The sequence below is a fragment of the Gouania willdenowi genome, chromosome 21 (assembly GCF_900634775.1).
Source record: "Gouania willdenowi chromosome 21, fGouWil2.1, whole genome shotgun sequence".
Taxonomy (NCBI): Eukaryota; Metazoa; Chordata; class Actinopteri; order Blenniiformes; family Gobiesocidae; genus Gouania; species Gouania willdenowi.
The window spans coordinates 8,981,835-8,996,139 of record NC_041064.1 but is presented as its reverse complement, the minus strand read 5'-3'; the positions used below and the strand labels follow the sequence as shown (position 1 = coordinate 8,996,139).

General features: G+C 36.3%; 1 protein-coding gene across 1 annotated transcript; it reads left to right on the top strand.

Moving 5' to 3' along the window:
• The first annotated feature begins 7,437 nt into the window (after positions 1-7,437).
• vgll3 (vestigial-like family member 3) lies at positions 7,438-13,827 on the top strand. Its single transcript, XM_028435740.1, has 4 exons — positions 7,438-7,884; positions 9,764-10,118; positions 11,412-11,948; positions 13,286-13,827. Exons 1-4 carry the CDS (start codon positions 7,789-7,791, stop codon positions 13,324-13,326), a joined length of 1,029 nt encoding a protein of 342 aa, XP_028291541.1. The 5' UTR covers positions 7,438-7,788; the 3' UTR covers positions 13,327-13,827.
• The last annotated feature ends 478 nt before the right edge of the window (positions 13,828-14,305 follow it).

The window sequence follows — 14,305 nt, the reverse complement described above, 5'->3', positions numbered from 1 at the left end:
AGGCAATCAGCAGACGCCTTTGAAGAAGACTGGCAGTTGTTGGTCAAAACATGTCAGGAGATCAAAGTACATTTCCTGAAAAAAGTTGTCTGAATGAATGAAACCATATCATATCATTAAAAAAGAAGACAAAAAGAATCTTGCTGGAAGTAGCCTTTACCATTGATTGGTTGGTTAATAACATTTTTTGTCTCTTTCCAGTCTTTGAGTTCACTTGTTAAATCTTTACATCCCAGCATGCTATTAAATATCTCTGATTTTACCCAATTACTATTTTTTTTTATCTCAGGAAAACATCAACGTGCAACTTTGAAGATAATAGCTCACACTGTAACAAAAAGTCCCCAACGGCATGCATAATAATTGTTTGAACCCAAAAGCCCCGTGTAAACAACATTATATTACATTTTGGAGGCTCCTTAGTTAACTTTTAAACCCTTGTTCAATTTGGTTCAAAGGAAGCATTCTCTTCCCAGTGCGACCCTCCGAAATGGAGCCACATCTGTCAAGTACAGACCACTCCATCACCATGACCCCACCTTTGAGTCTCCATCATCTCATTAACTTCCTCTGGGCAGCTCAGGCAGTTCCCATTATCTTAATACATTCAGAATAGGAGCTAAATTGGAAGACAGAATATGTAATTATCTGCTTTTTTAAGCAAGGTCACCCTGTTGACTCTCAATTTCACATTAAGTGTGCGGGGGGAGAGATTTTTAACACACAAACTGGGGGGAAAAGCTGCTTTTCTTTTCTTTTAATGATGATAACTGTCATTCAAAATATTTCTGTGATTTTCAAAATATTTGTAGAACTATAGAGTCAAGCACTGGGCAGAAAAAAGGTTTGATGAAGATATATTGGGGGCGCAAATGTAAATTTTTAATAATCTACTTACAACATAATATGTTGTGGTTTAATTTATTCCACCAACTTTTTTCAGGAAGCTTACTTTGATCTCCTGACATGTTTTGACTGACAACTGCCACTCGTCTTTAGAGGCGTCTGCTGACCGCTTTGATGTTTCCTTTGAAGTTACCTTGACTTCCGCATAATAAGATTATTTTTGTTTTGTTTTTTAAATAATATGATATAATATGAAATCAAGATTTCTTGACTTCCACATAAACAATTTTGTGGAATTATTAAGTGGAAGACAAGGAAACTTCAACGGAAACGTCAAAGTGATTAGCAGACGCCTCTGAGGAAGCCTGGCAATTGACAGTCGATCATCATGTCAGGAGATCATAGTAAACCACCTGAAAAAAAATTCTCGGAATAAATGAAACCGTGACATATTATTCAAATAGAAGACAAAATTAACTTGCTGGAATTATTACGCAGAAGTCAAGGAAACTTTAAAGGAAACATCAAAGCGATCAGCAGTCGAGTCTGACAAAGACTGGCAGTTGACAGTCGAAAAATGTCAGAGGCTCTTAGTATTTGGTTGTATGATATGATATAAATAAATACCATGTGACACAAGATGCCTTAATGCATAATTACATGCTCTCCGCACCTCCCCCATGCACATGCACTCAAACACACACCTCTGCACACACACAAGTGTTGTATCAAGATGCATCACAGCAGAGTTTAGTGGGAACAGAAATGACAGATATATTGTGGTTTCTTTAAGGCAACGCAAATCCAACACGCAGCAGCGGGTTTATGTCTCATGGAGCTTTAAGCTATAAAATCTTAAACAATTGATGCGTAGCATGAAGGGAAGTGTGCTTTACCAAACTGATCCTTCTATATTCAGCATTAGAAAGATGGACAAATCCACATCAGTTACAGCTATGCCCTAAATTCACAAACTTCTTAACTTATGTTGTCACGCTGTGACTCTGTTTGATCACAACTGGCTCGTTTTTAATCATGTAACATCCGATTAGGTTAAAGCAATGTTTCTCAAATGGGGGTACGTAATGGCACTACAGGGGGTACTTGAGAGAGAGAAAGTATTAAATTTAGAAATGAAAGCATTGAAAATATGGGGTTTTACAATGTTTATTATAGTTAAAATGATCATCATAAAAAAGAAATGATCTTGATTAGAAAATTAACTTAAGAGAAAGATGGTACCAAAAAAGCCACTGGGTTAAACCACATATCACAGACTCAAGGCCCGTGAGCCAAGTTCATCCCACCAGAGCATCTAGTCCGGCTCACAGGAAGATTTAGTTTTAAGTGAAAACAGGACTTTTTGTGTAAATTGTCATAATTTGTAGATAGAATACAATGGATGTTGCAGGACTACATTATTTATTGCAATTCTTTTCAAAAACGTGGAAAATAACAGAACTCTGTCTGGAAAATTACGTTGCAAATTTCCAGAAAATTTGTTACAAAGTCAAGGAATTTTGACCAACTGCTTATCATTCAGGATTTTCCTCAAAAGCATTCTTTTTTTGGTCAGACCCACTTGATTTCAAACTGGGTCAAATATGGCTTTTGAACTGAAATTAGTTTGACACCCCTGGGTTAGAGCCATATATTCAGACTATGCAGACTATTGCTATAACTATTCTGTCCTGGTATGAGATGTCATTGATTTAAAAATGACACTAATAGATCAAGAAATAGTTTTGCCCCACATACCAATTGAATCTGTCATAATTATTTAAAAAAAAAAAAAAAGCCTCTATATGCACCGTGGACACTATATCATCACCTCATCACCATCACTGTCATCATTACACTTTAATAATCAGGTCATCCAAGGATGAAGCTCGGGCAGGTGCAAACATACAGACCCTCCCTCTCTCCTGGGCCGGAGACACACCACTAAACTCCTGATGCTGCATTCTGTCTAATGTTACATTTTCTCATCAACCACACTCAGCATTATTTCACACCTGCCTCATGCACTCATGTGCCCAAAAAATTAGAGCAAAAGTCCAATATCTAATTAGAAAAAGCTAATTGAACATGCTTCGTGTGCACATTAACGTCATACAAGTTTAATTGGAAGAGCTGAAAATGAAGATATGAAATGGTAAGATTTAGATACATTCTATTGTAGCCCTCATTGGAAACAGCAAGATGATTTTAGATTAAAGCACATATGTCAAACTCAAAATCCGGTGGCCAAATACGGCCCTTTTGAGCATTAAATTCGGAAAAAGAAAGTAAAAATGGCGGAAAGATCATGTATTGTTGTGTGAAATACAAAATAATTCAGTTGTAGATATCTCAGCTCCTCCAAATACACATGGATACACATTTACAAATTTCCCATGCTTCGAACACATGATGGCAGTAATTTTATAATCTCAAATTGATGAAAAAAACTAAATTTTTTCAAAATCCTGAAAATTTCCTCAAATTATTCTATGAAACTAAATGACAAGTGTTCAAAATATCAAGGAAATTTAAGTGAATTTATGTTTAAGATCACTAAATGCTTGGATATTGTTGGTCTCATATACGTTATATGTAATTTATACCCGAAAATAGGGCACATTAATGTTGAAATGGCTCTTTTTCCTGCTAAAATTTGTGGCCCACTTGAGATCAAACTGTTTGTGGCCCATGAACTAAAACTTGTTTGACACCCCTGGGTTAGAGGGAACTTATTGTTTACATTCAGAAAATGTTAAAATGCTTTAAAAATAACTGGAGCTTCTCTTTTAAAGGGGGTTAAAAAAACAAATCTCAAACTCCCTTTTCAATGTTTGCACCTTTTTTCTCTTCCCTCAATTTGCTGCTTAAAACATTCACTAATAATCATCTCTGCGCCTCATTAAGGAGCGAGGGAGACGAGGCACAAGCTGCAGATGTTTGTTGGAAAACCCCTCAGGTCCAGCGTCTGTGTCAGAGAGTGTGTATATGTGTCTGATGTAATAACCTCCATTAATGTTGTGTGTGTGAAGTGTGCAATACCAGACTGAATACGCGTAGAGTGATACTTCCTGCGTTGTTTCAGGGCATCTGTGAAATGCTCCACTGCCCCACTTTCAAAACTAGAGAAGAAGACAAAGAAGGAAGCTTCAATCCAAACTTTGTCAACCCAGCACCAGCAATTCTGTGTGCCAGTACTGTATGACTGACTGCTGGTGTTGGTTATCAATTAGTACAGGAAGTGATTTAAAAATTAATCATGTCTAAAGTGATTTATATTTGTTGGAGGGATGGATGGATGGATGGATGGATGGTTGGATGGTTGGATGGATAGATTGATGGAACACTGTAAGGATGGATGGAATGTTGTAAGGATGGATGAAATGCTGAAAAGATGGATGGTTGGATGGATGGATGGAACGCTGTAAGGATGGATAAAATGCTGAAAACATAAATAGATGTATGGTTGGATGAATAGGGGGATGGATGAATGGATGGATGGATGGATTGATGGATGGATGAATGATAGAGGGAATGCTGTACGGATGGATGGATGGATGGATGGATGGATGGAATGCTGAAAAGATGAATAAATGGATGGTTGGATGGATGATGGATGGAACGCTGTAAGGATGGATAGATTAATGGAACGCTGTAAGGATGGATGGATGGAATGTTGTAAGGATGGATGAAATGCTGAAAAGATGGATGGTTGGATGGATGGAAAGTTATGAGGATGGATAAAATGCTAAAAAGATAAATAGATGGATGAATGAATGGATGGATGAATGGATGGATGGATGAATGGATGGATAGATGGAATGCAGTAAGGATAGATGGATGAATGGCTAGATGCATGGGTGAACAGATGGATGATACATTTGCATCTTTTATGTCATTTATTTATTTATGTATTCATGTTTTTATTTATAAGTTCTTTTTAATTTTGTTCATGTTATTGATTTATTTAGAAGTTATTTACATTCCTGACTGGGCCCTAATTTAGCATCTTGGTTCCATCCCTGAATATTTCATGTCTGCTGTGTGGCATCAAAGTGAATTTAACATTAATGAGAGTGATGAGATTATTACTCAGTCACAGAGGTAAATTCAGATCTGGCAACCCAAGAATCAAATCTGGCATTGATTGACATTAGTTGGCCATTAGCCAAAAAAATAAATAAATCCATAATCAACCTTCCTGTTTCCTAACCTCACTGCATTTGGAGTGAGGAGTTTCAAGGAATTTAATGAATAAACTATTTTTTATGTATCTGCATTAATACATCAGACACTTTCCACTTTTTCAAGCATCCTTAATATTTGTTGGTAATTAGTGTCACTGTTTATGATCTAAAGGTATTTCCTTACAGCTTTCATTTAGTGGCATGTGAGTCATACAGTGGTGATAATTATTATCCTTTGGAAAAAGATCCACGTGCATCAAGCATTTCAATACCTTTTTTTTGGTGTGTGTGAGAGAAATATAAATATAAAGTATATTATAATATTTATAAAATATATAATCAGGGCTGAAGCTACATGAAAAGCCATAATGTTAAAACCACAGACATGTAAATTATTAACCATGTTTGACTATGTTTACCTAAATTTTTAACGCATCACCTGTTTGTTTGTTTGGTTTTTTTTCTATTTAAATGTTTTGTTTTACTTGTAATTGTTAACAGTTGAATTCCTTCACTTTCAATTAATGAACTTCACATTAAGTTGATTAATGTGTGTGGTTTTTTGTTTCTTTTGGTGTTTTTTGAAAGTCCACACTCCCCACACTGAATATTTATATCGAATTACATTATGCATTGTATTGCACTGGATTTTGGACAGTTGTAACACAATATGGAGCACCTATTCCAAATTAAAGTCTAGTATTTTTGTTTTATGGCTTCTTGTGTGGTTGGGACAAACAAAGCCTGCCATTTGTTGGCTCTGCCAATAGGTGGCAGCAAACAGCTCTCAGTCATAGCTTTTTCTCATTATAGGAACAACAAGATGCGTGTCATCTGTAACAGAAATCAACAACAATTATTGTCACATATAAACATAAAAGCCAAAAAAAAAAAAATGTAATCAAATTTTCTTTGAGTATTTCATTTATTGTTGTTCCCTGGTAGTTTTAAGGTCCTGTTGTCCACCTGTTGCTCCAAGATTTGAAGAACAGATTCATAAATATCAAATTTTAAGCTGCATTTATACAAAAAATTGGAAGTTTTAGGTGTAAGTTGCATGTGATCAGATTTAGACCGATTTAACTGTTTCATATGGAAGTAGATTTGTGTTGTTGTTATTCAATCAAAGAAAAAGTTGCTTTAATCAAAAACATATTGTCAGTCAAAAAACTGTATTTCACTCAATAAACACATTTTCAATCAAAGAAAAAGTGAAACTTTTTGCCTTTCAAGTATTTGTTTGCTTTCAAACACTTTTTTCATTGATCGAAAAAGTAATTTTAAATTATAGTTGAAGCAATAACTTTGTTTAAACTGTATACTAAAGACAGAAATGTCCTTAATATTATTTTTGCAATCAAATAATAACTCACTTAATCCAAAAATACATGTTCAAATGCAACTTTTTGGGTGTCAATATTTGCATTTGTTTTGTTTTTGTTTTTGGTTGAAGTAAAGTTTTATTTATTTATTTATTTATTTATTTATTTATTTATTTATGATTGACATCTTTTTATTTGATGGAATAATAAAGGTACATATATACCTCCACATTCAGACTTGAGATCATGAAAAAATAAAATGGTCGTAAAATGATGAGCAGAATGACAGGGTTAGGCTGGACTACAGGGGGACACACATTGAAATACTTTAAATTCTTTGTATAATAATATTTTTGACACATAACATGAAGTTTTTACACTAATCACTTACTTTCAGTACTCATCAGGCCTGTATGAACTTTATGGTTTGAAACAAGCTATATATATATATATATATATATATATATATATATATATATATATATATATATATATATATATAGACTAAACTTTTAGGGAAGTTGGGGGCAAATGTCCCAAAACTTGGCCACCAGAGGAAATCTAGATATAAGATGATAAATTGACTTCTAATCTAAAAGTTTGTCCTGATGGTGGCGCTAGAGAACGGGTCAAGGTTTCATCATCAAGTGGTTATTTATGTATTCAACAAATAAATAAAGTGTCTGACAGAAAAACTTGGTCAACAATTTTTTGAAAACCATTTTCTGGAGGCAAATATCAATGTGGTCAGATTGAGTCCAAGGGTAAAATGTGTTCGTAATATTTTAGGATAATAAGAGGGTTAAATAAACTTTTCCATACTTACTTATTGGCCCACCTAAAAAAAACTGAAGAATTGAGAAGTGAATGAGATGCTCTTCCATCAGCATCATTGTTACTTTAGGCTGCAGAAGTGTATAACCTAGTTGAATCTTTCTTTATAAAGAGGGGGAAAAGTATCCCAGAGTCTTGACACTTCAGTATTTTTGCTAAACTCCATTGCGCCACGCAGGCCCTTCCCCGGTGGGCGTGCGTAACGGCCCCAGCCCTCTCCAAACATCCCTCCCTCCCCTCCAAAACAGAAAGAAAAGAGCAACAGAACGCAAGCAAACTCAAAAGCGCCGTGAAAACTTTATCAGATGAGAGTATTTATTTTTTCTTCCTCCGGATACACTTCTTCTTCTTCTTCTACAGTTTTGATTCATTTGGTGGCCTCGGCTGGAGCGCGCAGCGGGACGCGCATTGTGCGTATGCAAAGTGGACGGCATGGCCATTGTGCGCGCTCGGGCATATATGGGGCCAATGATGGCTCGGAGGACACAGGCAGTGTGAAGAGTCGAGGAGAGCCGCAGTCCGTCCGCTGAGCTCAGCCCTCTTCCTCCTCCTCCTCTTCCTCCTCCTCCTCTTCTTCCTCGCCGCTGTGCGCCGTCGCTATGAGTTGCCTGGATGTGATGTACCACCAAAGCTATGGAGCGCACTACCTCCCGTACAGGACGACCTACTATAACCACCATCCACAGCAACAACAGGTGAGACCTGATCAATACAAATTCATTCATTCATTTTCACTTAAAAAGTAAAATAAAAAATTCAACTCTTACAATCTCACAACCTGTAAAGTTTTGGAAAAAGTTAGGCTAATGTTACAATTTGAACTTTTTGTTTCTGTGTTTATTAACTTTATCTGGAGAACTTTATCAACTTTATCTGTCTGAAACTTATTTTTCTGATGCCTCATAATAACTTCACTTTCACTCGTGGATAATAAAATTTCCAGTCTAGGGCTTCTCGTTCACCCCAAGTCATGCGTAATGACACGGAACTAATAACCCTGCGGTCAAATGGTGATGTAATGACAGCCAGTCAATGTCTAAGGAATGTGGATCAGGAACAAATACTAAGGAGACATACTTCCTTATGCCCTTTGATAGAGTCGTGGTTGATGCATTTATTGAATCATTATTTATTATTATTGATGACTTAGTAATAGGGCTGGGCGATATGGACCAAACTTCATATCTCGATATTTTTTTTTCTCAAAATGTCAATATACGATGTACATCTCAATATTTTTTACTCAATAAAGTCTTACTAGAAAGACAATTCTTGGTCAAATTTGATGGTGAAAAATGCCACACAGACACTTTTGTTAACAAACAGCTACACAATATGTGTAACTGTTGGCTTTTTCTCGTCTGGGGGGACAGCATGTGTGAGTGAGTTCTGTAGCGTGGCTTGTTTAGATGAAGGTTAGGGTTAGGACGCACTCAGAAATCCATCTAACTGAGCTTTTCATGCTGTTCTGAGAAGTAGAAAGCAGCAACTAATGTGTATTTTAATCCAAAATAAGCCACAAAATAAGAATATATCCATATAGGCGATATTGTAATTTTCTATATCACCAAAATACAAAACTTAATGTATCTTAAATCTCAAAACAATTGATAAGATTTTTTTAATTTTCAATGTTTTATTTTGAACAATTTGCAAATGCAATAATACTAGAAAAACTATTACACTAAACAAAATATTTGATGCAGATGGCTTCCCTCCTGAAAAACAAAAAAAAGAAGAAAAATAATAATAATAATTACATATATTACTGCATACACATACTTTTTGTGTTCGAAACGGAGTGGGTGGGTTTTCCTACATTACAGTAAACAAATAATCCAATTTTCAGCATCCTGTGTTTTAACCATTGCTGCTGCTAACAAATAAATGTTGTCTCATCTTTTTATGATTTTGATTATAATACACACCAAAAAAACATATTATACACTTTTAAAATTGTCATACAACATCAATTTATTTTCTTCATATTTTCTTTTATATTGCTTGATATTTGTCCAACCTTATTCCACATAGTAAAACACAAAAGCTGTTTGTTGATGTCCGCACTCTCACAGGCCTCATAATTTATTCTTGGCTATAAATACAACTTAAATTGTTTGGAAAAACTACTAAATCTGCAAATTTACTACACAATCCTGGATCAGAGAAATGGCAATGTGTGTTTCATTAGAAAGGTTGAGAAATGTGGGGTGTTGTGGGCACCACTGATGGACTTTCTTGGGCAACAGTAGAATTCATTTTTTTTAACTGTCATTTTGTTTTCATTTCATGTGTTTTGTCCTTATGAATACTCTTTTTTTCTTTTATTTTTCCTGTATGATGTGCCATGTTCAACAAGTTTCTTACAAATAATAAACAAAAAATATTGTTGAAAAAAAAATCTGCAAATTTAAGCAACTTGGGTTGATCCAGATATCTAGCATTATGTATAGTATTCCTCTGTTTTGAAGTTTAACTATTGATCGTGACTTTATTTTGTAATTATTTCCCACAATAACAGATATGTCAAATTTGGTCAACCTTAAATTGTCGTTTTTTTCTGTCTCCCTGCAGAGAAAGTTAATTATCCAAAGCAAAATGCATGAGTGCATGGAGCAGCAGCAGCAGCAGCAGCAGCAGCAAGGAGCAGCAGCAGGAGGGAGAATGATGCTGCACAAGGATCAGGGACTTGGACTTGAACCGGCTCCTCCTCATGGATCAACATCCCAATCTGACCCTAAAGAATCCTCTCAGCCAGCAGAGGCCGAGTACTTGAGTTCCCGGTGTGTGCTGTTCACGTACTTCCAGGGAGACATCGGTGACGTGGTGGATGAGCATTTCTCACGGGCGCTCAGTCAATCCAGCAGCTTCAGCAGTGAGACCAAACCCATCCGTGTGTCTCAGTCGTCCGCCTCGGGATTGTGGAAAGGTTCGTTTGGCCACATAGATTTGAAGTAGGGGTGTGCATTGCGATGAATCTGACGATACGATACGGATCACAATTTGCATGTCACAATACCATAAATTCAGATACTAAACAATACAATATATCACAATGTCAATAATAAATACAAAATGGTATGAAATACAATTTACTTTATTTTTTTTAAAACTTACGAGAACAAGTAATTGGCAACAAACTGTAATTCAAGTACAAATGTCAAAAACAAGTGGTGTTTGACAAAGTGTCAAATTACATTTTTCAAAAAAGTTCAACTTTTGCTTCTACAACAAGTTTACTGTCATTTAGTTGACTAGATTTAGACTGAAATAGTCCTGATGACTAACTATTGACTAAAACCAAGTTGCATTTTCGTGACAAAACCAAACAAATACCTTAACACTGGTATCAAGCTTCCTTGTGATGTATCAGCACAGAAAATGAACGATTTTCCTCTGAATTATCCCCTCCAAAAGGTGTGTACCGTCCGCTAAAACATTAACTATTATTACTAGGGGTGTGCATTGCTATGAATCTGACGATACGATACGATTCACGATACAATATGTCCTGATACTAAATAATACGATATATCACAATATCAATAATTACAAATTTTACCTTTACAAATACAAAATGGTATGAAATGCAATTAATTTCATTTTTTTAAACTTGCTAGAACAAGTAAATGGAAACTAACTGTAATTCAAGTACAAATGTCAAAAACCAGTGGTATCTTTAATAAAGTGTCAAATTACAACCTAATCTATCTAATCTACCACAGAATCAGATTCTGTAAAGTTCTTAAATTTTTAAATAACATTTTTTTTTTAAGTAAATGTCACCACATACATCTAGAAAAGTGCCCAGTATGAAAATAAAGTGCAATCAACTTTCAAACTAAAATGCATTGAGGAGTGAGGTAGTTTAACAAGGTCCGATGTGGTTCACTGACACCTAGTGACCAGGCGTTTACGTGCTATGCTAATGTTAGCGCAATGAAATGTTTTTTTTTTTTTTGTTTAAAAACATGATTAAAAAAATTGATTTGGAAATTTGATACTTGGCTAAATATCGTAATATATCGGCGAATCGGTTTTTTTTCTTACACCTTGTTGTTATTGATTTTTCAATCTGTTGCACTTCTTGATCATGTAAAGCATATTCAATTTCCATGCGTATGAAATGTGCTATACAAATAAATTTGCCTTGCCTTACTTTGAAGAAGTATTTTGTGCTGATTATATAAGAAATTCTAACGATGTGTGATTTTTGTTACAGATGGTGAATCTGTCTCAGACACTCCGAGCAGCCCCGCTTGGTGCAGCACGTATCCATCCCAGGCCGGTTCCAGCCTCTCCTCGGTATCCGTGTCGGTCCACCCAGACTTTTCCACCAACCCGATGTCCTTTAACCACCCCGATGGAACTTTGTGGGCTGGGCACATGCTTTCCCAGGCCAGCCTCCCCCCTACAGCCACCCTCTCTGACAGCTGGACTTACAGCTTGAACTCACAGACCGCAAGTGGCTACCCCAACGTTCACGATATCTACCATCCACACTCCCACCCCCACCCCCACATCCACACCCGACACCATCACCCTATGCTGCACTCGTACCAAGCACAGAGCCCAGCTTTAGATCCCAGGTTTAATCCACTGCTCCTGCCTGCTGTGAGGAGCCAGAGCCAGTCAGCCACCAGCACAGGAAGTCCCCCACTAAGTGACGCAGTGAAGACGGAGATGGACAGCAGCAGCCCTGTGTCTGCCACATGGACACCCTCTGGTCCCCATGGTTCTTTAGAGACATATGACACAGGTAGTTATTATTATTGAAACACCTCACTTACAAGACTTTTCTTAAAGAGTAACTAAACCCCAAAACAATTTTATGAATGTATACAGTATGTATGCGCTATACCCAAATGTATTTGGGTATAGAGCATAGGGGGAGTTTCAGATTATTGCCAGGGGGGCAAAAGAAAAATGAAATATGATTAAATATATGACTAGAAAAATTTGCGCCGACGCGTTGTTTAATGTTGTAAATTCTTGGTAAAATCAGACCAGCGGCTGCTTTCTGCTTCATTTTTGCTGCAGTAGCACATACATGAACTTCTGGGCACAGTGTTGCTTCACCATTTACATTGTGAGGAAGAATCGCGCAACAAAAGAAGAACCAACCTAAAGTCTCAAAAGTGTGCGACCATCAAAACATATACAAGTATTTTTAAATGAACAACAAATTAATTCATATATATTTTAGTCACCGTGTTTCATGGCACTTAAAATATTTGTATATTATATACATTATATTAGGTATTGTTTTTTTCCAAATTAATTTGGGAAAACTGTTTGCGTATGGTATAGAGTAGTGTTGTTGATTGATTCTTTTCAAACTCTTGGAATTATTTCAATCTGGTGTATTTAGTTGTAAAACTGTAAGAATGACTGCCCTCTGGGTTAAAACCAGGCTATTACTATCAAATGTTCCTTTTGGCTGAGAATGGTGGCTTCTTACATCACCAACCACCACTCTTGACTCCACCCCTTCTATAAAAACTAGCACCTGTCGACTGCAATCTGTGTTGAGTAGGTTGGACCGAGAAAATTGTGAATTGGTAGGTGACGTGAAGGTAACGTGTAGAAAGAACTCACAAGGACACATCAAAGCAATCAGCAGACACCTATGAGGAGGACTGGCAGTTTACAGTCAAAATTTCCTGAAGAAAGTTGTCTGAATAAAAGAAAACTTTATATTCAAATAGAGGATAAAATTGCTGATCACTTTGATGTGTCCTTATGAGTTCTGTCTACATCAAAGCGATCAGCAGAGGCCTCTGAGGAAGACTGGCAATTGACAGTCGAAACACGTCAGGAGATCAAAGTAAATTTCCTGAAAAAAGTTGTCTGAATAAAAGAAAACCATAGCATATTAATGAGTAGATAGTTACCATAGCATAGATTGTTTTTTGGAGATCTTATAGTATAGACTGGGCATGTCTTAACTGCTCCAGAAGCTCCGCCCATAATCAAGGCATTTTTTTTTACATTTCCAGCCAAAGCTTCTGGGTTCAGTCACTTTTTAAATACCACATGTGCATCACCTGGTAAAAGTCTCACTATTAATCCTGTTCTCTTTTGTTTTTCTTGCAGCTGTTGATCAGACCAAAGCAAAAACGTCCGTTTGGTTCTAACGGACGTCCAAAAACAAACGCCCTGCAAAGGTGGATTTTCTCTCAAAAATACCAAAAAGGACTTTTTTTTCGTGGCTTCATCGTGTATGGCTGCAACTCCAGCACTGTAACGTAGAATGTAGATCAAATGCAACGTGTAGTATTGTTTATGAACCCTGCACTGTTAAAGCATTTATTGTGGAGATGAACCTGTGCTTGGACATAAAACAACAGGCTTCACATCATGGCCTTTGACAAGAAGAAACTAGAAACAAGTTTTTGGTCCTCAGTCGTTCTGATTCAAGTGCTTGGTCTTGATTCTCGTTTTGTTTTGTACAGTGTTGGTTTACTGTAAATCTGTCAGTGCGTGTGTGTGTGTATAGTTAAGCTAAATTGTTATTTTCTGGATCACTTTTCCTAAAAACTCTTGCCTAAATGCTGCCTGTACCAACTTTACCTTTGGAGAATACGATGTGTAAATATTGGCACAATACGTATGAGCAATAAATTTGTTCAATTTTATTTTGTATTTTTCTTTCACAGATTTAAATGACTGTGTGTATCATCGGTATCATGTAAGAGAGTAGTATTTATTAGGAATGCAAAATCTAAAATCCTTATTATGTACAGTAAGTGTTGTGGGGTCACAAATAAACTCTGGCAAAGTTCATAAGTTCAGTTTTTACAGTTTATTCAAAATGTGCAAACAGTGACAAAACATGACAATCCCGTGCTATTTACAAAAATATACAGGATAGGAAAAATCCCAATATTCACGGGAAAACAATTGGTCCTACTCCAATCATAATTTACTCAGGAAACTTTTTTTCAGGATATTAGATCTGACATGTTTATCCTGCCAACTGTCAGTCTTCCTCAGAGGCATCAAGTGATTGCTTTGATCCCTACAAGTTCTCGATGCCTTCTTTGATCCAGCTGGATCGGTAGATGCTTTGATGTAGAGCTGGGCGATATGGACCAAAACTCATATCTCAATTTT